This window comes from Bos indicus, chromosome 18, assembly GCF_029378745.1.
Source record: "Bos indicus isolate NIAB-ARS_2022 breed Sahiwal x Tharparkar chromosome 18, NIAB-ARS_B.indTharparkar_mat_pri_1.0, whole genome shotgun sequence".
In the NCBI taxonomy this organism is placed as follows: domain Eukaryota; kingdom Metazoa; phylum Chordata; class Mammalia; order Artiodactyla; family Bovidae; genus Bos; species Bos indicus.
In genome coordinates, this window is record NC_091777.1 from 35828674 (window position 1) to 35851951 (window position 23278).

Consider the following 23278-nt stretch of genomic DNA (forward strand, 5'->3'; position numbering starts at 1 on the left):
ACATCCTCACCCGCAGTCGCGGGCCGTCTCTCACCTGGCACGCTGGCATCCCCCGCCCTGCGCCGCCCTGGAGACCATGGGCCCGGACGGGTCTCGGCAGCCGCTGGTGCTGCGTGAGGGAGGCTTGCAGGGACGCTCGGGCCCCGGAATCTAGCGCGCCGCCACCGGGAACGCGCCGCCTGGTTTCTAAGGAACCGGGGTCTCTGGAAAAGCAGGGGCGGGACGGCGGGAAGTCTGCGCATGCTCCATGTCTAGGGAGGACCAGCGCTGGGAGGGGCCGTTTCCAGGAGCTACGCATGCTCACTGGCTCCGGGCGGAGGTAAAGCCGTCTGGCTGGAAGCCCTGGTCATTCGTTTCCGGCGGTGGAGGCGACGGTTTCCCACTCTAGGCTCTTTTCCGGTCGGTCGCCTGGCTGGAAGAGCAAGGAGATTCTGAGTACTGTGGTGGGCCTTGGTTGTCTCGGAATGAAGGAAAGTCGGCTGCTGGATGACTATCTTTGCAGAACAATATTTCTCACGAACTCGCCGGACTTCCCGGCTTTCTGACTCCTAAAGACTCGCTTTTCGTGCGTATATGGGCTCCTCTTCTTCTGGGTGTTCTTTGGTTGTGCTTACATGTCAGTGTTTTCAAGACTGCGGCCTCAGTCCCCCTTGATCTCTTTACTGGAACCGGTTTCCCACCCCCCAATAAATACGACTTTGTAACGAGACTACCCTTTGTTTCACCAGACTGTCCACTAGAGCAGCGAAAATAACCTATAAACCTTAGTATAAAACAAGCTGTGCTGGAAATGTGTCTGGAGGGAAATGAATTTACTGTGGCTTTACTTATGGAACCAGGACATTTGTGCTTAATCTAATACTCCACTCTTCCTTCTACACTAGCTTTTCCCTTTGCTCAGTCGTTCAGTGGTGTCTGACTCTTTGCAACCCCATGGACTCTAGCCCACCAGGCTCCTCTGTCCAAGGAATTCTTCAGGCAAGAGTACTGGAGCAGTTTGCCATTTCCTACTCTAGGGGAATCTTCCCGACCCAGGGATCCAAACTGCAGTCTCTCACATCCCCTGCATTAGCAGGCGGGTTCTTTACCACTCTGCCACCTGGGAAACCCTCATACTACACTTGATCTTAGCCAAAAGGCCGGGAAGCGAGAAGCTTTTCCCTGAGAGTCCTGTAAAATGGCCTTGAATGAAACATTCTGTAGTAATGCAAGTTTGGAAAATGCTGGATTAAGCTACACATCTTAAGACAGAATTTTTAAAGCTTTTAATTAGCAGGTGATGTTTACTCTGAGCATCCATGACAGTTTTTGCTGTTTACTAGGGCACAGAATCCTTTTCCAGTTCCAGGAAACATGTCTCTCTGAGATACGGGTTTATATGCTCTGCAGCAAACCTCCTCACCCCTGTGACTTAGACACCACCGACCGGTTCCCTGTATTATCTTGCATGCAACTGCCTTGTCTCTTGGTAATCTCCCTCACATTGGGTCACTCATCCTGTGGTGCTGCTACTACTACTAAGTCATGTCAGTCGTGTTCGACTCTGTGTGACCCCGTAGATGGCAGCCCACCAGGCTCCCCTGTCCCTGGGATTCTCCAGGCAAGAACACTGGAGTGGGTTGCAATTTCCTTCTCTAATGCATGAAAGTGAAAAGTGAAAGGGAAGTCACTCAGTCTGTCCGACTTTTAACGACCCCATGGACTGCAGCCTACCAGGCTCCTCTGTCCATGGGATTTTCCAGGCAAGAGTACTGGAGTGGGGTGCCATTGCCTTCTCCGTCCTGTGGTGCTGCTGCTGCTAAGTCACTTCAGTCGTGTCCGACTCTGTGTGACCCCATAGATGGCAGCCCACCAGGCTCCCCCATCCCTGGGATTCTCCAGGCAAGACTAGAGTTGGTTGCCATTTCCTGTGGTGCTAACATCCGCTAAATATTTCTCAAACCTGACTTGTTCTTGACCTTGGGTTTTCTTTGCTTCTAGTCTTACCTCCAAGTTAACAGAAGCATCTATTTTATCCCTCCTCTGCATAAAATCCTGGTGCCTTGCGGGCAGAGCAGGCAACTTGAGGCAGGAGCAGGACTGTCACACCAGGGGGCATCCTCATGGAGGCAGGGCAGTCATATATGTTCTTTCTCTGATTACCAAACCCTGCTCTATGCATGCTATAATCCTCTGTTACTATGGGGTAGCAGAATTAACAATGTTAATGGGGAAACTGAAGCTGAGAAAGGTTAATTTCACAGGGTCACCCAAACTGATTTTTCAGCATGAGTTTTTCCCTTGGACTGAAAGGAAGCTAATTTTGATACCCCTCAGAGTTCTTTCTGTCCAGTGTGTCAAGTGAGCATATTTGGAATGTATTAACATCTTATTTGGGGACTTCCCTGGTGGTCTAATGGTTAAGAATCCTCCTTGCAATGCAGCGGACTCAGGTTCAATCACTAAGATCCCACATGCCATGGGGCAGTGAAGCCCATGTGCTTTGGAGCCCATGTACCACAACTAGACAGACAGTTGCCACAGCAAAGATCTTGAGTGCCGCAGCTTAAGACCTGGGGCAGCCAAATAAGTAAACAAATATCTTATTTTGAGGAGAGGAGGTCTTATGGCCCACCTTTTTGAATTTGCTACTTTTTGTTTCGGATGAAGGCCGTTTCGCAGGAGAGAATCAAAAGCTTGAGTACCTATGTTCTTTGGGGTCTTGCAAAAGTCTTGAGAGTCCTTGAGGAGACACCAAGGCCCTGGACACTCCCAACAAATGAACTGGGAAGGGGCCAAGCTTTCCAGGACACCTGTGTTACATTAGGGATGGTTCAATCCCATTAAGACTCACAACAGAGACCAGACACTATGACTGCTCATGGATGTATATTTTAATAAAAATAATTCTGTCAAAATACAACAGGAGTTTTTTCATCTCTCAAGTACAATTTAATAGGATGTTTTGTGTTAGAATTCTCTCTAAACCCTCCCACACCCACAAGTTTCATGCTAATGCCAAGTATCAACTTGCGAGGACAAAGGCAGAACCAGTGTGCACAATGTGGAGGATGTCTGAGTCGGCTGTAGTTACTAATGGAGGAGAACCCTATGCAAAGAGGCGGCGCCTGAGGCAGCCAGAGTCCACGATCTGGCCACAGGTCTGGGTACACGGGACTTGCGGTCAAGTAGGGCTCTGCTGCCCAGCTGCCACACGGTGTGCATACCTGAGTTGTGAGCAACCAAATGAACTTTCAGCTCTGACAGATCTCTGCCTCATCTTTGTGCTTGCTTATGGGCTAGGAAGTTGCTGGGAGGCTGGGAAGCCCCCTTCTCCATCTCTTGGTGTCCCTGTTCTGCCAGCCCACATCCAGCTACAGACCCAGGTGGGTGAGGAACAGGGGTTCTGGCTATCATTGCATATCCGCCAGTTTCTGCTCTGGAAAAGAGCAACCATTTGGTGGAACAAGAGGAAAAGGTAAGAGGGAAAGGCTGCTCCCCCAGAGTTGAATGACCCAACAGAGCCAGGTCTTCCTCCTGCCTTCTTGGCTGAAGTCCAGCTCTTCACCAGGACTCCTCCCAGGTGCCTTCCCCACTCTCGGCTCCTAGAAGTAGGCTGGTAGGACTGGGTGTGCAGCAGGGGCTCCGCTGGTTGGCAGGCAGGCCTGGACTATCAGCAAGACAGTGGGCTCAAGCAGCTTGATTTTGGTCCTCTCCACGGCTTGTGGGGCAAAGGCTAATGTCCCGAAGGTGAGCTGTCCAACTGGGACACAGTGCCCCTCTGGAGAGGAACAGAGTAAACAACTTGGACTCAGCTGAAACAGTGAGATAAGGCACAGAAAATGGGGAGGTGGCCGTGGGCACTGAGTGTGAGCCAGGCGGACACCCAACCCCGAGCAGCACACAGCTGTCCTGAGCCCTCCGGGGCCCTCAGCCGCTCCACAACCCAAGCCCAGGCACCCATCCCCACCCCTGACACACCCCTGAAGGTACCAGCTGCTCAGACATTGCTGGAGGCCTCACCAGCCTAATCCCTCGCCTGCCATTCAGCTTTAGGCCTAAACAGTGTCCAAGCCACAGGGATGAGCTTAGTCCCAGTTCTGCCCCCGTAAGTTGAGTCACTTAATCTCCTGGGCCTGTTTCCTTATCTATGAGAGGAGAGGACTGGTGGAGTAGATGGTCTCTGAACTTCATTCCAATTGCAAAAGCCTCTGGTTTTAATTCCCAGTCCTGAGTGCTTCCGACCATTTTAACAGCCTGATTTTTCCAACCCCTTGGTTTGGGAGCTGGGCATTCCCAGGTTTGCAGAGGATGAATTTCCTTCACAGACAGGACACCACCTTCCTGATGGTTTGTGGTCTCTGGGCTGCCAGCCAGGGCCCCAGTGGGGACCAAGAAAAAGCAGCAACCTTCAGGATTGTGTCCCAGGACAGAATTCTGAGGGAGCACAGGGCCAAAGGCCCTGACCCCATCATCGGCATTTAGTCCAACTCAATTATTTCTCTTGTTCAGCTGTAGGCCCAGCAAGTCCCAGTGGGCACCTCAGGCCATTCCAACCATTCCAGTATGCACTGATGGAGAGCCCAGATCCAGGCAGGGACTAGAAGCTTGACTTCCGACCTTGCCCCTTAGCAGGGGCTGTCTGTGCATTCCCTCCCATTGTGAAGCAGATGGGGAAATCCTGGCCTTCCTCCTGCTCCTCTGGGAGGGCACCTCCCTTTCCTTCCCTTGGGCGGTCAGTCCTCTCCACAGATAGCCTGCTCAAGTCCTGGCCGCCATCTTAGCCCTTCCTCTCCTGATTCCCTGATGGCAGTACTAAGACGGTTTCTGACCCACTAGCTGTGAGGATCCGTCAGACATGGACAGTGGAACGTCTGTCAAGCCCATGAGGTCCCTTCCTCTGGCCAGCAAACACTCATAACAGTCTTTCCTAAGAATGACTGGGGCTAAACTGCACGGAGCTGCCTGGCACAGCTACAGTGAGGCTTGGCCTGGGGGGTCAAAGGTTCCATCCACTCTGGCGACTGGCAGTCCACAAATCTGCCTCCACACGGTCCTGGCTTCTCAACAGCAAGTGTCGATTCCATCCAAGCTGTGCAGAGACGGTGAAGACCCAGGCAGGGAGAAGGCAGCCCCTGTGCCCAGGGGCCTCTGTCCTGGTAGGAGACTCCCTCCCTGCAGCTTGACACACAGCAGCTCTCAGGTTGAAGGCAGGTAGTTCCCAGGCAATCAATTTAGAGGAAATGAAGTATTTGGCCATCTTAACAACAAGGAAAGGCGGGATGTTGAAAAGGGAAGAGAGAGTCAAGGCAGGCAGTGAGAGGCAGGGTAGGATGGGGGACAGCGTGCTGGCCGAGGACCCTCTCCTCCCTCGCTCTGCTGTTAGCCCTGGGCCAAGTCATCTCTTCTGTGGCCCCTTGGCCCTGCAGTTCTCTGCTCAGTTCAACTCTCAGAGGCCTAGGCATCCACACCTCTCGGATGCTGCAAACCAGCTTAGCCTATCCTGCCCACTATGAGGCTCCCAAAGCCTACTGGGCTTCCCTAGGCTGCAGCTGGGCCTGTGGTTCAACAAAGGGGAAGCCTGAAATAAAGAAATCCCTTGACTGAGGTGACAGAGATGATTCTTTTTTGATGAGTTGGACTCAAATAAAAACATGGTGTCTGGACAGCCTCACCCAAGAGGTGCTGGACCACTAACACTACGATAAATACTGTGTCTTTTTTTAATATATATATTTATATATATAATCTCATTTTTTTTTACTTACGAAAATAATAAGCTATCACCAACGTGGATAGGCTTCAGCACTAAATTAGCAGAAACCAGCTCAGCACAAACTCTCCAGAGATAAATACTGGTGGCTCAGTCAGGAGGAGGGAAAAAAAAAAGATTAAAAAACCCCAACCTCTCCTCAAAACAACCCCCTTCTTTTCAAAATAGAAGGCGCTACATGAAGAGTAACCAACCAATACTGTGTCATAGGCCGCTGCACGTGAAGAGGGGAGAGAGAGAGAGAGAGACTGAAGGTGGGAGAAAAAGAAAGGAAGGAAGGAAGGGAGGAAAGGAACAGAAGAGGCCAGGCAGGAGGAGTGGGCTCTGCCCGTGGCTTCTGGGTCCCTGCACCAGGTGCCGATGGAGGGCAGGGCTGCTCCAGCCCTGGGGCTGAGGGAGGACCAGGCGGGGCCAGCCAGTGTGGTCAGCTAGTGCAAGTAGTCGTCGACTCTGGCAAAAGAGCAAGATCCCAGGCCCGCTCGGGCCATGAGCCGTAGACATTCAGATGCTTGGCCCAGGGCAAGCATCAGCGGGGGCTGTTTTGGCAGGTTCTGAGACTCTGTGGAGAAGAGACAAGACCTGGTCACTGCCCTAATCAGGGCTGAGCCCAGGTCCAAGTTCCTTTGGGAGCAGAAGGCTGTGGGGAGTGGACAGAATCTCTCGGAAGAGAGAGTTCATATGCCTCCATGTGTGTCCAAACCACCAGACTATGGCCCTGTCAAGAGCTTGTGAACCTTAGCTTTCTTTGGAGCAATGAGCTGGCCTGGGCCCAGGTCATAGTCTAGGGCCCATTGTGATCTAGCTGGCCAACTCAGTTGGGCAGAGGGAGGTCAGGGTTCTGTCATGGGAGCCCAAGAGTCCCGTGGGCCACCAGACAGCCTCTAGGCAGAGTTCGCTGCCCTGATTTGGACAAACAGGAAGGGGTGACTGGGCCACCCCAGGCACTCCTGGAACAGCTTATTTTCGTTAGAACCACTTACCTAAAATGGCGCTGTTGAGGGCGGCACACACAGGCTCCCTCTGGATGGGGTCAAGCTGCTGGCCAACTGGGCAGCTCCAGGGGTCTGAGTAGGCAAGCAGGCTAAAGGCATCCTAAGGAACAGGGCACTTCTGAGAAGACTGTGGTATGCACCAACACCCCCCATGGCTCCAGGGGGATACGGGGCCCTGCGTGGTGTCAGGGAGGCACAAAATACCCCGATGTCCCATTTCCCACTGAGGTCTTATCTAGAGCTCACTCTCTCCTATTGCTGCTGCCCCCAGTGCCCTCCCAGAGTCACCACACCCCCGTACTACCAAACAGGGGCCCATTCTGTATGAAGGCCTGGCTTGCTCCATACCTGCAGCATCTCCGTGTGGGCCAAATTCTTGCCGTACTCCCGCCCCAGCTGCTCACTCAGTGCCTGCAACTCGCGGCCAAACAGGATAATTCTTTCCGTGGCCGCCTGATTGCCCCCGCAGAGCTGCCGCCGCGGATGCCCATCATCTGCACCCAGAGCCCAGCAGGGGGCACATTGGGAGGGCACAAAGAAACAAGGGAGAACTAGGGTGGGGACCCCAAAGAGAACATGGCAAGAAGGACCTAGGTTGGGGATGGGGGTGGGAGTGCACTACTGGTGGAGGCAAGCGAGGGCTAAGAGTCACAGGGGGGCCACCCTGAGCTGAGCTGTTCAAAATCTACCCAGCATAGGGTCTAGGGGTCAGGCAGGACTTGGAAGCTTTCCCTCTCCCACCCTATGCAAGATGCAAGGGGTTCATAAGGGTACCTGCTCTCACCAACCCCCTCCAGCCACTAATGCGGGAACCTAGCCTGGGCAGCAGGCCAAGGTCTTCCCATCGCAAACACCCATTTGTGATGGCTACAGAGGCAGTGGATCAGCCTGCCCAGGCCCACCCCTACCCCCACCGAGGGGAGAGGGCACGGGGACTGAGCACGGTCACCTGTGGAACAGCGGGCGGGCGAGGGCACGGCCTTACCCATGCTGGACTCATCCGTCTGCAGGTCCTCATGCTTGTAGGCACCATTGACGATGCGTGTGGACATGCTCTCCAGAACACCGTTGGGGTAATGCTCCGCCTCCATCTCCATCTCACTGTCACTGTGGAGGAGGGTGGAGATGGGAGCTGGCTAAGGGAATGTGGTTGGAGCAGCCTGGGTGGGCCTCCATTGAGGCTTCAGCCACAGGCTGCTGTGGATAAACTGAGGTCCCCAAAGGGCATGAAAGGATAGCTCCCAGGTTCCCAGGCTCCAATGCTTGGGCCCTACTATGACGCCAGCCATCCCCAGAGGCTTGTCACCTCATTCCCACTCCAGTCGTGATGCTGTCTCTGTGACCCTTGTCCCCCCGGCCCTCCTCAGAGTTGGCACACCCCTTCTATGCACCTCTAGATCCCCAATGACCAGGGCAAGTGAGTCATGACAGGCATGTCTGGGAGCCAAACCCAGGTCAGCCTTGAAGCATGCCGGGGCGCTGAGAGCCACCTACAGTCTGCAGTCTACAACCTCTACCGGCCCAAACTGTCTGGCTGAGAGCTGAGCCCAGAAAAAACTCCTTTGGTATAGACCCTGGGGCATTCTGGGAGGCCTGGTATCCTTGGAGGCAACCACATTCTCAGTGCCAGCGCCTCTGGAGAAAGATGGGGCCAACGGAAGCGGCAGCTGAATCATGAGCTAGATGGGAAGCTGGAGCCAAAGCCTGGCCTGGCAGGTCCACAACTACTATTCCAGGCACAGAGCTGGCAGGGAAGTTGGGGATACAGGGCAGGGGGCTGCTCACAGGACAGGCTGCAGTGGGCACAGAGCGGGAGGAAGAAGCTGAGCAGAACAGGTACCTGGTCTCCTGGTTACTGGTACTGCTGTGGGGCTGGGACTTGGTGGAATCTGTAGAGTTGGACTCGGAGTAATTCACTGAGGAGGGAGATGAGGAGGATGACGAGGATGACGAGGATGAGGAGGAGCTGGGTGCAGGGTATTTACTGTGGTTCTGTTTGCTCTTGGTGGAGGCGACGCCGTTGCTGCAGCTGGGACTGTCTGCTCCTAAAAGCCGGGGGACGGTCAGAAGAGGAGGGCCAGCCTGCTGCCCAGCGGGGGCCCAGGAGTAACTGCAGTGGTCCCGTTTCCCATCCCCCCCACATCCGGCAGCAAGCCCCGAGCCCATCCTGGGGAAGGGTGTCTGGATGGCCTTGCTTCTCCACACCAGTTCTTCCCAGAGCCCTCCGGAGAGCGGCTGACCTGTGTTGTGCGTGTGGGAACTAGTGGGGCCGTGTCGGGGGCTGAGGCTGGGGGAGCCAGGGTAGCTGTCCTGGGACTTGGGGCTTCGAGAGCTCAAGCTGCGGACCTCACTGTCAGTCCCGTTCACCATCTCCACAAACTGTCGGCACCTGCGGAAGGAGCAGAGCAGCCATGCTCTGGGCTTGGTCCGGGTTGCATATTCCCACCACCAGTGGGGCAACGGGGGGAGCTGGCAGGGCCCCAAACTTACTTGAGCATGAAGAGCAGATTGGGATTATGCTCCAGCAGCCCTGGGTAGAAGCGCTGTGTGGTCTCAATGGCCTCCCCTACTCGGCCCTCCAGCACCAGCTTCTGAATCTCTGAGGAGAGAAAGAGCAAAGGCAGTGAGACAGCAGCCACAGACCCCCCACACATCTCCGCACTGCCAGGCCCGGGCACAGGCCAGCCGCCAGTCCAGTGGGTAGGCTGAGGGCGGCAAGCCCCCTGAGATGCTCACAGAAGAGACCGAAGAAAGAACCTGGCCACCAGGCCCACAACAGATCCTGGTTTCTGTCAAGTGTCAGGAGTCCTCAGAGAATCATGGGGAAAGGGAGGAGTGGGCGCCCCAGCCCAGAAAAGCAGGAGGGCGAGTTCGAAGGCCTGTGCCTATGGAACACAGGTTGCTGGGGGCCTGGCAGGGGCAGAGGTCTTGGCTATGAGAGTGTAATCTGGGAGTGGGCACCTGGGCAGCTTTGTGGCCTGACAGGCTCCTCTTAAAGCCAGACTCCTCTCCTCAGGCCTCATAGGGATGGCAATGGGAGTTCATGGTCTCTGGGCTGGCGCCCACGGCTCAGTGGTGTTCAGGGGCTGCAGCGGCCTCTGCTGAGAGAGGAGACCACCCTCCTCATGCTGGCAGCTCCGGCATTGACACGTCTCAGGCCCTTGGCTGGAGAAGGCAATGGCACCCTACTCCAGTACTCTTGCCTGGAAAATCCCATGGACAGAGGAGCCTGGTAGGCTGCAGTCCATGGAGTCGCTAAGAGTCGGACACGACTGAGCGACTTCATTTTCACTTTTCACTTTCATGCATTGGAGAAGGAAATGGCAACCCACTCTAGTGTTCTTGCCTGGAGAATCCCAGGGACGGGGGAGCCTGGTGGGCTGCCGTCTATGGGGTCGCACAGAGTCGGACACATTAGCAACAACAAGGCCCTTGGCATCGTGCTCCTGCCCTGGGGCCTGGTGCGTCTTGCTGGGAGGGCCTTCTGGGTCTGGGCCTCTCTCACTCACAGACCTCAAGTCTGGGATCCCTTCCCGTCTGCCAGGCTGGGCACAGATTCTCTGAGAGACACAGACACATCCACATGCACAGAGACACAGGCTCCAAGAGACCCAGGCAGGCACACACAGACACGTGTCCACACACCTACTCTCCCTCACTCTCCACTCCTCGCCCGATCTCCTTTCTGGGCTGTTTCCTCTTTCCCCACACCCTCCTCCACAAAAGAGCCCCGCCCCCGCACACAGCAGGCAGGCCAGTACGAACACCAGGAAAGCTTCCTTGGGCTCCTTCAAAGGCAAAGGGCAGGAGCAGAGGTGGGAAGCAGAGAGTTCTACCACAGCGGCCATGGAGCATCAGCCTTCCCCGTCTGAAAACTTGATCCCCTCTCTGGCCAGGGGCAGGCAGAATGACTGAGGTTGAGTAAATGGTGGACAAGGCAGGGCACTGGACTGGTAAGATGCAAACACACTCTTTCCAGAAGACCATGAATGGGGGGCTTAGTGGAATCCAGAATGCCAGGGGAAGGAAAGAAGCATGGAGGCGGGGGTAGCCAGCCACACAGGGCCCAGCTTGCGGCCAGCCATCAAAGAGTGCATTAGGACGCCTGCACGGAGACATCCCATGCTGGGACAGTCCCTGGGGGCCGTGTTGCCTTGAAAGAGGGACAGAAGCAGGGCCCAGGGCTGGGTGGTGGGCTGGTCTTCTGGGGAGGATCTGAGCTGAATAGACTCCTGACAGGTTACCCAAGGCTGCCACGAGCCAAAGAGCAGGGACAGGTGAGGGAGGGAAGGTAGGGGCAGAGGAGAGTCAACCTTACTTTGTCTGTTCTTTATGGATGCTTGTTCTTCCTGAATCGGGGTTTCAGTCATTCGGGCAAAAGCCGTGGCCGTGGCACAATACCCATGATGCACCAGGTAAGACGAGACCATGCTAGAAAAAAGGAAATGCTCAAGGTTGACACTTAAGAACTGCATTTCTCACTGACCCCCTGGCGGGACAGACTATCTCCCTAAACATATCTTAAAGATGCAATCTCCACAGAATGAGAATAAAGGAGCTGAAACAAAATGAAAACTTCCCCCAGGGCTCTTGCAGTCAGGCAGGGGGAGGGGCAGGTCACCAGGGTGGTCCTCGCCGCTTGAGGAGTGGCTGCAGTTCTCTGGGTTATGCTGCCCACAAGCGGGCAAGTGTGGTAACACGAGTACATAAGGAAAGCACAGACCGTCTCGTCTCAGAAGCGGCCGCCTCCTGTGACCTGCGGCAAACCCAGAGACAGCTGCTGTGAGCCTCTCCGAGGGCTTCCTGGGAGGGCAGCCAGCCAAGCAGTCTGGCAGCAGCCCAGATGGGGATGAGGCATGCCACGTGCGTACCTTCTCCAGACACAGGAGCTCCTGTGCAGGCGCCCCACATGCCTGGCAGAAGCATTCCAGCTCAGGTGAGCCTGGCCCTCAGGAGTGCTGGCTCTAGAGGGTGATGGGGAGCTAACCCATGACCCAGGTTACTCCACAATAGACCACAAATCTAGGGTCTGTCCAGAAGCCACAGTTTCAGGCAGTAACATGGCCAACAGGAACACAGTCTTTGGGAGATGGCCCTGAGAAACCTGATGCCCAGAAATCATTTAATCCCGCCTGAAACTGGCACACATAAGCAGCGGCACTCGTGGAGCCCTCGTGTCTGACGTGCACGAAAGTGAACACCTTGGTGTGTGCATATGTCAATGTCATTATTGTAACTGCCCAAGCCGAATGTCTGTAGGGCTGTCCTGTGGAAGGCTCAGAAGTTCAGCTGGGTGTTCCCTTATGTTTTAATGGGTAAATGAGACGATCCATATAGAGTGCCTAGCACAAAGCAAGAAGTCAATATATACGACCTCTTATTATGAAATTATGTATTCATAACATTTTCTTACAAATAAGAATTATAATAATTATACTATTAAAAACACAAGGGCAAAAATTCTTGACAAAACAAGGTTCAGATGAGGCCATACACATATACACATATCAGAGGCCACTAAAATGTATAGTCCCCTTGATTCAGTAATTCTACTTCTTGAAAGGATACCCAGAAAATAATCTTAAATATGGAAAACTCCTAATGTATAAAAGGGTGACCTACCTAAGCGAGAGAGAGGAAATAACCTGAAGCTACCACCAAGGGAAGCCACCCAAGGGGCTTGTGGAAAATGTGTCTGTGAGATAATGTAGCCATTAACAATGCCCCTAAAGTGAAATTATATGAAGTCATAGGATATGGGTTATATGAAATACTTAGCAAATACTACCTATGAACACACACAGGCACACAGATACATACACATCAACAAACACACCCATGTGCTGAGGCCAGGCCCTGTCAGCTGAGAGCATCAGCCCCTCCCCCACACAGCTGGGGCAGCTCACCCTTCCCCTTGCCTGTCCCAGCAAGCCTACTGTGGGGACTGGCACCATCTGGCCCTCCAAGGAGGGGCTGCTTCTAAGTTCTGGGGCTGGGGACAAGATGGAGTCGTGCTGCTATTCCTGAGAAGGCTCTGGCCACCTACCACCTGCCTCAGTCCTCGCACAATATCCATCCCTCAAGAAAGGCTGCATGAAGAACCGAGTGTATACCCCACCCCCACCCCCTGGACTCTAGGACCCTGGCATCTACAGGCCAATGACCCGGGCTAGGAGGGGACCAGCCTTCCTCTGTTCATCCTTGAAAGCCAAAACAAACTAACCCACGTCCTGGCAGAGTGGGTACAGCTCATTGCCCCACTCAGGCCTGCAGCTGGCAAGTGGAAGAGAGATCTGTATCTGACCTCCCTTGGGCGTCTCAGTAAGACTGGCCCCCAAGAGAGTCTGGGAATTAATCAGCCAAGAGTCAGCTAGGTGGGCCCTAGGGAGGTCTCTCTTCCCACCACCACTGCTGCAGATCCAAGGGGTTTAGGTGGATCCGACCCTGAGCAGTGACCTGAGGCCAGAGTCATGGCATGACAGGTACTCCCTATGACGGAAAAAAAGTCCACAAAGGAAGAGGCCACAGGGCATCCTAGTACATCCTCTGCAAGATGAGCTGGGGAAGAGAAACAGCCCTGCCAGTGATATTATATCCAGGGCCTTCTGACCCAGTGGAGGGGCACAGGCTCAACCAGGAGCAGCTCTGGAGAAGTGAACTAAGAGAGGGGCAGGAAAGCAGCAGGCAGAGTCATCCTGGGAGTGCTTTCCAGAAGGAGCACTACTCACTAGAGTTCACAAGAGCAGCTTGCAGCAGTTCAGGGGTCTACAGGAGAGTGAGGCCCTTGGGAGGGGGCAGGGAGGGAAAGGGCAGGGGCGGGGGACTCACTTCTGCAGCACCGCCTGCCACTCGCCAAGCCGGGCACTGATGGGGAAGCAGTGGACAGTGCCCTGGACCTTGGCACGCCACTCCCGCATGTAGTCCTCAATGTCAAACAGGAAGGGCTGCTGCCCAAAGTTGGCGTCCACAATCTCCCCGGGTGTCTGCAGGCCTACGGTGGGGTAGAGGTTGGCCTGAGGAGGAGAATGAAATGTCAGTTGGGCCCTGAGGGCAAGCGGGGGCAGCAGGGCCTCGCCTCATCTCACCCCTGCACAGAGCAGGGAGGCGTTGGCTCCTGCAGGCCGCTGCTTCGGCTCTGAGAGAACTGCAACGTGACCGGGGGGAGGCAGGGCTAAGCCAAGTGCTGCCCACCTCCCGAGCAGAGAAACTGCTCCCCAGAGTTAGAGGGGAAAAAGCAAAAGAAAAGCCAGGCTCGATGCAGAGTCTCCTTCCCTGCATTAGAGGCTGTAGTATCCCCAAAACCCAAGGCCCCCATTTGGGACTTGGCCAGGGCACACAGAGGCAGGCCAGACCCCACCACCCTGCAGGCATGCCTGTGAAAATCTGTTGCAGGGGTGGGTGATGGCTCCTCTCAGAGCGATCAGGACCAAGTATCCCTTTACCACACAAAAAAAAGGGGTTATGAGGGGGCAGGAAAGGATGCGGGGAGACAGGAAAGGAAGGGAAGAAGGGGAGAGTAGGGCCAAGGGCATTAAGTGGTTTGGACCCCCTGACAATGGAAAAGGGTAAAGAAAGGCCCTTCCTGTCTGAGGCTCACTTAGAGGAGGATCTTCTGGCCAGAGGACGTCTGGGCATGTCCTCTGGGTGTCGGGCTCCCTGCTTCCCTGGACCAGGTTCTACCAGGTCACTCCCTCACACCTCCTGTGGCTCCCATGCTACAGCCCACCGTCTCGCCAACATCCTCCCCATCGTCCCCGGGCTCCCAGTTTTCTCTTCCACCTTCCATCATCAGGCCCCATATCATTCCTATCACGTGCTGTTACCGCACTCTGGGCTCAGCCTTTCCAGTACTTGGCAAAGAGTGCTGTCACACACATGTCTGAGCGTTTCGTGTCACATCTCCAACACTAGACCCTTCCCCACTCAGGGTCAGAATTCTCCTCCTGTGTCTGTGCGCTTCACCTAGGACCACAGCCCACCCTTTGGGGACTCCAGACAGGAGGGAAGGATTTTGATACACAGACAGAAGTGCTGTAAACTGAGCTTGAGGAGGGCCCTCAGATCATGAGGGCATTTCCTATTCCTAGAGCATCACAGGGGTGCCCAGGATCCCTAAGTAGCCCCCAGGGCCAGCAAACCCTTCCTCCTTCCAGAACCAGCCAGGGCACACGGCCAAGCCAGACTCCCACCATTCTGGGTGGAGGCCCTGCATGTGACAAAGCCGGGGATGACTCACAAGCAAGAAGGACTGGGGTGCAGGAGGTGGGATGAGCCCTGAACTAAGTCAGCAGGAAAACCTGACCTTTTCCCCATAAAGCTCATTTCTCTGGCTCAGGGGTACCCTGCATGGTAGCAGGCTCACTCCCCAAGGGTGCTGGCTTTCCTCAGGGATCTCAGATGGGGATGTACACGGATCCAGCTCCCTAACACTTAAGGAACAATTTTCTATACTCTGCCCGCAAGTCCACTGGGTGTAAGCCACACAGAACTGGTTCAGACCAGCCAAGCCATGGAGCTACCTCATCTCTGCCTACACCGTCCCCAACCTGCCGGCTGCCTCTGGAAATGCCACAAATCATGGTCACCTGCTAAGAGTCACGGAGGAAGACCAGGCCTTGCTGCTGGAGAGAGAAGGCTGGCAGGGCCCCTTACTGATACTTTCAAGCTGATGGCACAGCACATACCGCTGGCTGGGGAGAGGGCAGGACCCCACTGTGCCTACACTATGCCTGTCAGCCCCCAGCGGCCAGAGCGGAAGATCCCACAGCAGTACTTACCGGGAGGTCTGTGAAGGCTATACCTGCGGAGGGAAAGAACAGTCATCAGACCATGTGGTGGATTCCCACACCTCTGTGGGCCCCCAGAGGGCCTGTCACAATGGCTGGGAGAGGGGCTGGTCACCACATCTCCCCTATGGTGGATCCAGGGCCAGCATGAGCCAGGGCCTGGTAGGTTTACACCCTGGCCAGAAGTGAAGTCTGATATTTGGGTATTTATCCACAGCATTTCTATCCTCTCGGGGAAAATCTGCTAGGAATAACCAACACCCAAATGATAGATCCTGAGGACTCTCCAGGCCTGATCACACTCTCTTGATTCAACACATATTTCTGGACATGTACTCTGCATGCCAGGCTCTTTTCCACCCATTACCTCATCTGATTCTGAGACCAACTCTGGTGCTAACTAAAGGAGTGCTTAGTTAGGTGTTAACATCTGGGGCTTAGACCAACTAAGGCAGCAGGCTTTCTTATCCCCATTTTACAGATGTAGAAAGTAAGCCTCAGCAGTTAAATGATTTGCCAGCAGTCATAAAATCAGCAGAAACTAGTCTTTCGTGCCAACACTGACAGAGAAGTGGCGACAGAGGGTGGCAGCTGCCCATCTTCAGCCCCTACAGCTCAGAGATTCTGAGCTGACAAGCCCAAGTTAACACTGGCCTGTGCACCCTCTGAGCCTTGCTGCCGAGAAAAGAGGCTGTGTTTCTAGGGACCCCAGTCCTGAACAGGAAGTGAGGGTAGAGGGGAGCAAGACCTAAAATGTATCAGCAGGCCCGAGCAGGAGAGGGGCCTCGGTATATAAACCAGAGCATTCATGTTTTGCAGGTTGAGAAATGACTCAAAGCCAAAGGAGACTCTCCCAAGGACTCATAGTCTTCCCATTTTTTAAGATAAATTCTTATTACATCCTCTAAGTTCCTAAGCTTCTGGCCTGAGAGATTTTCAAACCACTGACTACTTAGAGGTCCCTGTCTTCTTGCTCAGCTCCACCCAGAAAAGAAATGGAAACCCAGCAGGACAAAAGAATAGGTAAGGGTCTGACAAAAGGTCTCCCAGGAAACCTCGGGCCAGAATCCTGACAGCTAGCCAGCGCATCCCATGTGCTTCCTCTGTGCTGGGCACTTAGTTCACCTCTTCCAAGGAAGCATTTAATTATCAGAACAGGCCTGGAAGGTTGTATACTGTCTCTGACACCGGTTTACGTATGAAAAAACCAAGGCGCAGAGAAATGTTTACATTCTTTACTGGGCTATTTTGCTCCTCAGTGAAGGAAGTTCATAAACCCATGATCTGCCTGCCTGTGGCCACTTCCGGCCCCATGTGCATAGTCAGTGGTCACAGAACCAGCAGGATGGACTCTGGAAGCCCCTCAATGTCCACCCACCAGGTCTACATGGGAGCTGCCCCCACGGACCTCAGTGTGGCCGGGCTACTGCTGCTATGCTCCCAGGCTCGTGGAGAGGCCCACAGAACTCTGGAAGAAGGGGGAGTCCAGGCTCTATCAATTACCTGCTGTGTGATCTCTGATAAGCTACCCCACCTTTCTGAGCCTATCTGACAAAAGAGGGTAATGATACACCCAACACCCCAAGAAAGGAGAAACGGATTCTCTGTGAAAGCTGCCTTGTAAACTGTGAGGTCCAGGTATAAGCTGACTGGACTTGCACCACAGGGCAAGGCACCTGCCAAGCTCCTGCCCAGGGGATGACCTACCCAGGTCGCCTAGCTCTATCTCACACTGGCACTTGGGAAGGCATCCATGAGGATGAGGAGAAAGGATACTCCACCCCCTACTGCACTGGACAAGGGCAACACTGCTTCCCACAGCCCTGCAGGTCTCCAGGAGTCTCCACAAAGCCACTGTGATAGCAAGATATGAGATGGCCCATGGGAAGATCTGAGAAGTCCAGGCAAAGATCCAGGATGCAAACAGGACATACAAACCCACTGATGAGAAGTACCCTGAGCCAAAGACACAAAGCTCAGGGATCACTGATGCTGAGGATATAAAGAAGCTGTATAAAAATTACTCTGGGGACTTTCCTGGTGATCCGGTGGTTAAGAATCCATACTTCTACTGCAGGGGGGTTGATTCTGATCCCTAACCAGGGAACTAAAATCCCAAGGTTTGCAGGAAAAAAAAAAAATTATTCTGGAAGCACAGGGACCACTTGTGAGTGAGACATCAGTCTCCATTCACTCAGAACATTCATTTGTCCTCCCGTCAAGTATTTGCTGAGACCTCGCAGAAGCCAGGCCCTGCGTGAGGCACTAGGAAACCAGCTGTAAGCCTGGCCCTAAGAGTGCTGCCAACTCCAGCCAGAGAGATGGTGTCCAACTAGTAATGACACAGACAGCTCACCAGTGACACACAGGGCGAGTGCTGTGACAGAGGACGAGGGAGCAAATAAAAGGAGCAGGGCAGCTGGGGGCAAGAATTGTCACTCTGCTTCTCTAAAGGGAAAAAGGTTCTGAGGTGAGAGAGCAGTCACTGGCTCACTGATTCTGCGTGAGGTTCTGAAGCACATTATACTGACATGCAGGCTTGTGAGAAGGAAACAAGGTCATCAGAAGAGTCACCAAGTGGTCTATCACTCAGAGTTCACTGACCTTTCTTTAAATTTTGTGATCTAGAAGATGTAGAGGATAGGTCAGATTCATTTTTTAGTAAGGTCTCAGCAGTATCCTTGTGGACAAGACAGAAACACGTGAGCTTCAGAATAACACAGTGAAGTGCTTCTTAAATGGCAGGTGTCTACCTGGACAAGCTGTAGGCTGAAGGGCTCAAATCTAGCCTTGTCCTCTTCCAATATTTTTATCAGTATCTTGATGAAAACACATAGAAACATGCTCACCCAAATTTAGGTTAACACACAGCTAAAGATTGTTAACATGTAGCTGTTAACATACAGCTGTGGTGTTGGAGAAGACTCTTGAGAGTCCCTTGGACTCCAAGGAGATTCAGGAGTCTGAAATTAGTCCTGAATTTTCATTGGAAGGACTGATGCTGAAGCTGAAACACCAATACTTGGGCCACCTGATGCAAAGAGCTGACTCATTGCAAAAGACCCTGATGCTGGGAAAGATTGAAGGTGGGAGAAGAAGGGGATGACAGAGGATGAGACGGTTGGATGGCATCACTGACTCTATGGACATGAGTTGGAGTAAGCTCTGGGAGTTGGGGATGGACAGGGAAGCCTGACGTGCTGCAGTTCATGGGGTCGCAAAGAGTAGGACACAACTGAGCAACAGAACTGAACTGAACAGCTGAAGAGGATACCAAACATTGGAGACAGGATAAGCAAGACCAAAGCAGATCCTGACAGACTAAGAAAATTGACAATATAGACCTAAAGGAAGTTTAATTATGAGAAGTGTAAGGTCTAGCATGGGGCGCACATAAACATGTACTAGGGAGATAAGTTTTTAAAAACAGTGAGAGGGTCTGGCTGACACCGAGGTGGCCATGAGCTCTTTAGGGATCTAGACCAACAAAGGGTTGAGGGCCCAGAGGAGGGAGGTGCAGGTGCAGAGAGAACAATAAGTATATCCCAAATCTCGTGTCCCACGGCAGGTGCCATGCTCTGAGTAAAGTAAGGACAAGCTGAAGAGAGGTAAGGAGGGCAGGTGTTCAGAGCAGAGAGGCAGGACTGGGCCTGGCTCGGAGGGGCAAGCGAAGCAGGACTTGGGCAAGGACTGAGAGCCCATAACAGCAGGCCCTGGATTTTGACAGCAGAAGAGTGAAGAGGCAGAAAATGGTTGGAGTCCAAGAACACAGGGGGAATGAGGCCTTGCCCTGGAGCAGCTAGCTCCTTGCAGCTGGATACCAGCACTTGCAGCTAGGTGGCCACGGGTCAGGGGAGGGTTTCCCGGACGTGCGGCTGGGTCAGCTCTGCGGCATCTGTGCTATGCTCCTGGCCGCCCACACTGGGCTGTGGCATCTGAGTGCCCTGCTGAGGAATACTGGCTCCTGATCACCTGCCACAAGTAGACCTGATTTCCACATAGGTCTCCTGATTTTTCCCGGGCTTGGAGAAGCCACAGAGGGGATGTGGGGAGTGGCAGCCACCTTCTGACTGCCCCTGAAACTAGGGGAAGTGAGCCTCTGATGAGTTGGGTTCAAAGTCAAATGCCCAACTCCCTTTCGTGGCAAAGCCTCTGGTCAACCTGGCTGGTAGGGTTCTGCCAGATTAGAGACCTCTGCAAACTCAGGCAGGCCTGCCTAGCAGTTAGGTACCACCTCATAGCCACTCTGGCTGTGGGTTCCGCTCCCTCAATGGCCAAACAGTACCCACCCCTACCAGGGCAAGGTGTCAGAACAGCCAGAGTTCCTCTCTCTCTGAAGTTCTATCCTAAGTCTCTCTGTGTGTACAGTACTGCTCTGCAAGGGAACCTCCACCTGCCTGCTGCTGCTCCTGGATTTCTGACTGGCTGATGGCACCACTAATCCAGCTACTTTCTCATGTTCCCTTCTTGCCAGTGTGCCCCACCTGTCACTAACCCATGCTGCACCACCCCAAGGCCTCTGCAGGCCTGTTCTCCACTGTCTGCACCCATCACCACAGCTGTATCTCAGGTCATCTGCCTCCTCCTCAGCCCTTACTCCAGTCAGTTCGTCCTTCTCAGTTTAACCAAGGGGATCTTTCCAACTTAACTCTGTCGAAGCTGCTGTCTGTTAACCACAAAAAGGCCAGAAGAGATCTGGCCCCATCTGACTCCAGCTTGTCTGTTTACCTCGTGTACTAGAGCAGCCCTCACTGTTGCTCCATAGCAACCAGCGCCCTACAGAAGGGCCAGCCAAAGTCTGGGCCCAGGCGACTGGCATACAAATCACTTCCACTGTCCAGTATGTTCTAGAGCCCCTCAAACTTCTTATCAACCCTAAACCTTGCTCCAGTGAGTGTCACACAGGCCAGGAGCATGACCATGACATTACTCTCCCTGAGCACTGACCCAGGCTCAATAAATGCTGTTGAATGGATAGATTAGCAAAGGGAGAACCCCTACACACTCTCTTCCCCTTTCAAGGCTCCAATGCTTAGAAAGGGCTGCAGTTTCCCCAGAGCTCAGCAGAGGATATACAGCACGGCTCTGGCTTCAAAACCTCTCATCAACCAAAGTGGCTCCACAGGGCAGACCCTCCCAGGTCCCCTATGTACCCACCAAGGCTATGGCCATTCTTGGTGTAGAAGCAAGTGCCGTTGATGAGGTTGACACAGCAGCCAATCACGTCTCCTGTAGTGAATGTGGGACCATAGGGCTGGCCAGTCCCAGAGGAGCAGAAGGAATGCCCATCATCACCATGGTAACCATAGGAATGTTTATCCCAACCTGTGGAGAAAAAGAGAGCAAGAGCTGAGGTGAGGTACTTGAGAGAACAAGACAGTCAAAGAAGCCCACTCAGGCTGAGCTCTAGCCTCCACCACCTCACTAGCACACCTGGCCTCCCAGAGCTGGCTGTGGGCAGGGTCTGGCTGTGTTAAATGAGCAGTGAGTTCAGCAAGTCACTGCCCTGAGGAGCTGAGGCAGCCCTCCCAAAGAAAGAGCCCAAGCTGGGGTTAACAGGAACCAAAAACATGCGAGCCCTGGAAGGGACTTACCAGAGGGCCATGAAACAAGATGACTGGGGGAAACCTCATGAAGGAGAAGGGGCTTGAACTGAACTCTGAGGTATATCATGGGTTTTTTTAAATGCTTTTTTAAACTGAAGTATTATTTATATGTAATAAGATTCTTCCTTTTTAACTCACAGTTCAACAAGTTTTAACAAATATTACCCCCACCACTATCAAGATATAGAACATTTCCATCAATCCAAAAAGTTTTCCCTCATGCCTCTTTGCAGCCGATTCCATTCCACTCACCCCTAAGCCTTTGGCAACACTGATCTGATTTGTTCCTATGGTTTTGCCTTTACCAGAACGTCATATAAATGGAATCACAGGGCTTCCCTGGTGGCTCAATGGTAAAGGATCTGCCTGCCAAAGCAGGAGATATGGATTCAAACCCTGGTCCAGGAAGATCCTACATGCCACGGAGCAACTTAGCCCAACATGCAAGACAACCATTGAGCCAGCACTCCACAGCCCAAGCGCTGCAACTACTGAAGCAGTGAGCCCTAGAGCCCATGCTCCGCAACGAGAAGCCACTGAAATGAGAAGCCCGCCTGCCACAACTAGAGAAAAGCCTGTACAGCAATGAAGACCCAGCACAGTCAAAAATTAAAAAAATAATTAAAAAAAAAATGGAATCACAGAATATGGAGTTTCTCGTGTCTAGTTTCTTTCACTCAGCATAATGCCTTTGAAATTTATCTACATTGTTAGGTGTACCTGTATTTTGTTTCTTTTGATTGCTGAGTAGAACTCCATTGTATGGACATACCACCGTTTGTCCATTTACTAGTTGATGGCATACGGTTGTTTCTAATTTTTGGCTAATATGAATAAAGCCACTAGACATTTGTATACAGGTCTTTGTACAGACATATGCTTTCATTTCTCTTTATACTTAGATGGGGGACTGCTGGGTCACAAGATAAGTATATGTTTTACTTGACAACAAACTGTCAAACTGTTTTCCAAAGTGGCTATACTGTTTTGCATCCCTACCAGCAATGTATGAGTTTCACAATCTCACCAGCACTTGGTACTGTCAACTGTTTTTCATTTCTTCTTTTTCTCTTAAGATGTTTTAATATGTACGCAGTGGCTGTAATTTGTATTTCCCCAATGTCCAAGGACCTTAAGCATCTTTTCAATTACTTCTTTACATTGATAATTTTATTAGAAAATTACATTATTGAATTATTATTTAATAATTTTATTAGAAAATTCAATAATTCAAAATTCTAATAATTTTATTAGAAAATTATTGAACTATCTATTCAAATCTTTTTTTTTTTTAAATTTATATGGAACCATGTGAAGTCACTCAGTCACGTGCGACTCTTTGCAACCCCATGGACCGTAACCTACCAGGCTCCTCTGTCCATGGGATTTCACAGGCAAAAGTCATGGAGTGGTTTGCCATTTCCTTCTCCAGCAAATCTTTAAAAAAAAAAACTGGTTTGTAAATCTTATTGAGTTGTAAGAGTTCTAGATCTATTTTGGATACAAAATGTGTTTTGCAAATATTTTCTTCCAGTCTGTGATTTGTCTTTTTTCATTTTCTTAACAGTATCTTTCAAAGGCCTGTTGGGATTTTTAAAATCATTTTTAAAAATTTGAATATAGTTGATTTCCTGCTGGGATTTTGACTGGGATTGTACTGAATCTACAGATCAACTTGGAAAGAATGGGCAGTATAATAATATTGATTATTCAAATCCATGAACATGGTATACTTCTCCATTTATTCAGGTCTTCTTTAGTTTCTCTCAGCAGTGTTTTGTCAAATTTATCACTAAATACTTCACTTTTGATGTTATTATGTTATTTAAAAATTTTAATTTCTAATTGTTTCTTGGTATTATATCAAAATATAATTGATTTTGGGGGTGGGAGAATGGGGTCAAGGTTTCTTTCTGGAGTGATAAAATTGTCCTAAAATTAGAGTATGATACTGGTTGCACAACAGTGCAAACATGCTAAAAACCCACTGAACTGTACATTTTATTTCTTTTTTGGCTGCACTATGCAGCATGCAGGATCTTCAGTGACCAGAGAGCAAATCCATGTCCCCTACACTCCATGTGTGGCGTCTTAACCACTGGACTGCCAGGGAAGTCTTGAACTACCCACTTTAAAAGACTA

General features: G+C 52.2%; 2 protein-coding genes across 9 annotated transcripts in view; both read right to left on the reverse strand.

The window, feature by feature from the left end:
* GFOD2 (Gfo/Idh/MocA-like oxidoreductase domain containing 2) overlaps positions 1-1144 on the reverse strand; it is a 40567-nt gene extending 39423 nt beyond the window's left edge. For 5 of the 8 annotated variants that reach the window (XM_070770799.1, XM_070770800.1, XM_070770798.1 and 2 more), the window contains exon 1: positions 35-1144. The gene's annotated coding sequence lies outside the window, so the exon portion shown is untranslated. The remainder of the gene's footprint in view (positions 1-34) is intronic. The other 3 variants (XM_019979553.2, XM_070770794.1, XM_019979552.2) reach the window with 2 other exon arrangements.
* Positions 1145-2851: 1707 nt separating this feature from the next.
* The window catches only part of RANBP10 (RAN binding protein 10), a 60769-nt gene continuing 40342 nt past the window's right edge, over positions 2852-23278 (reverse strand). The window contains exons 4-14 of the mRNA XM_019978970.2: positions 20688-20855; positions 15522-15544; positions 13573-13757; positions 11063-11175; positions 9235-9343; positions 8985-9133; positions 8585-8789; positions 7730-7851; positions 7093-7238; positions 6733-6844; positions 2852-6311 (exon numbers count right to left, since the gene is read on the reverse strand). Coding sequence (XP_019834529.2) covers positions 6181-6311; positions 6733-6844; positions 7093-7238; positions 7730-7851; positions 8585-8789; positions 8985-9133; positions 9235-9343; positions 11063-11175; positions 13573-13757; positions 15522-15544; positions 20688-20855 — 1463 coding nt within the window. The 3' untranslated portion in view covers positions 2852-6180. The remainder of the gene's footprint in view (positions 6312-6732; positions 6845-7092; positions 7239-7729; positions 7852-8584; positions 8790-8984; positions 9134-9234; positions 9344-11062; positions 11176-13572; positions 13758-15521; positions 15545-20687; positions 20856-23278) is intronic.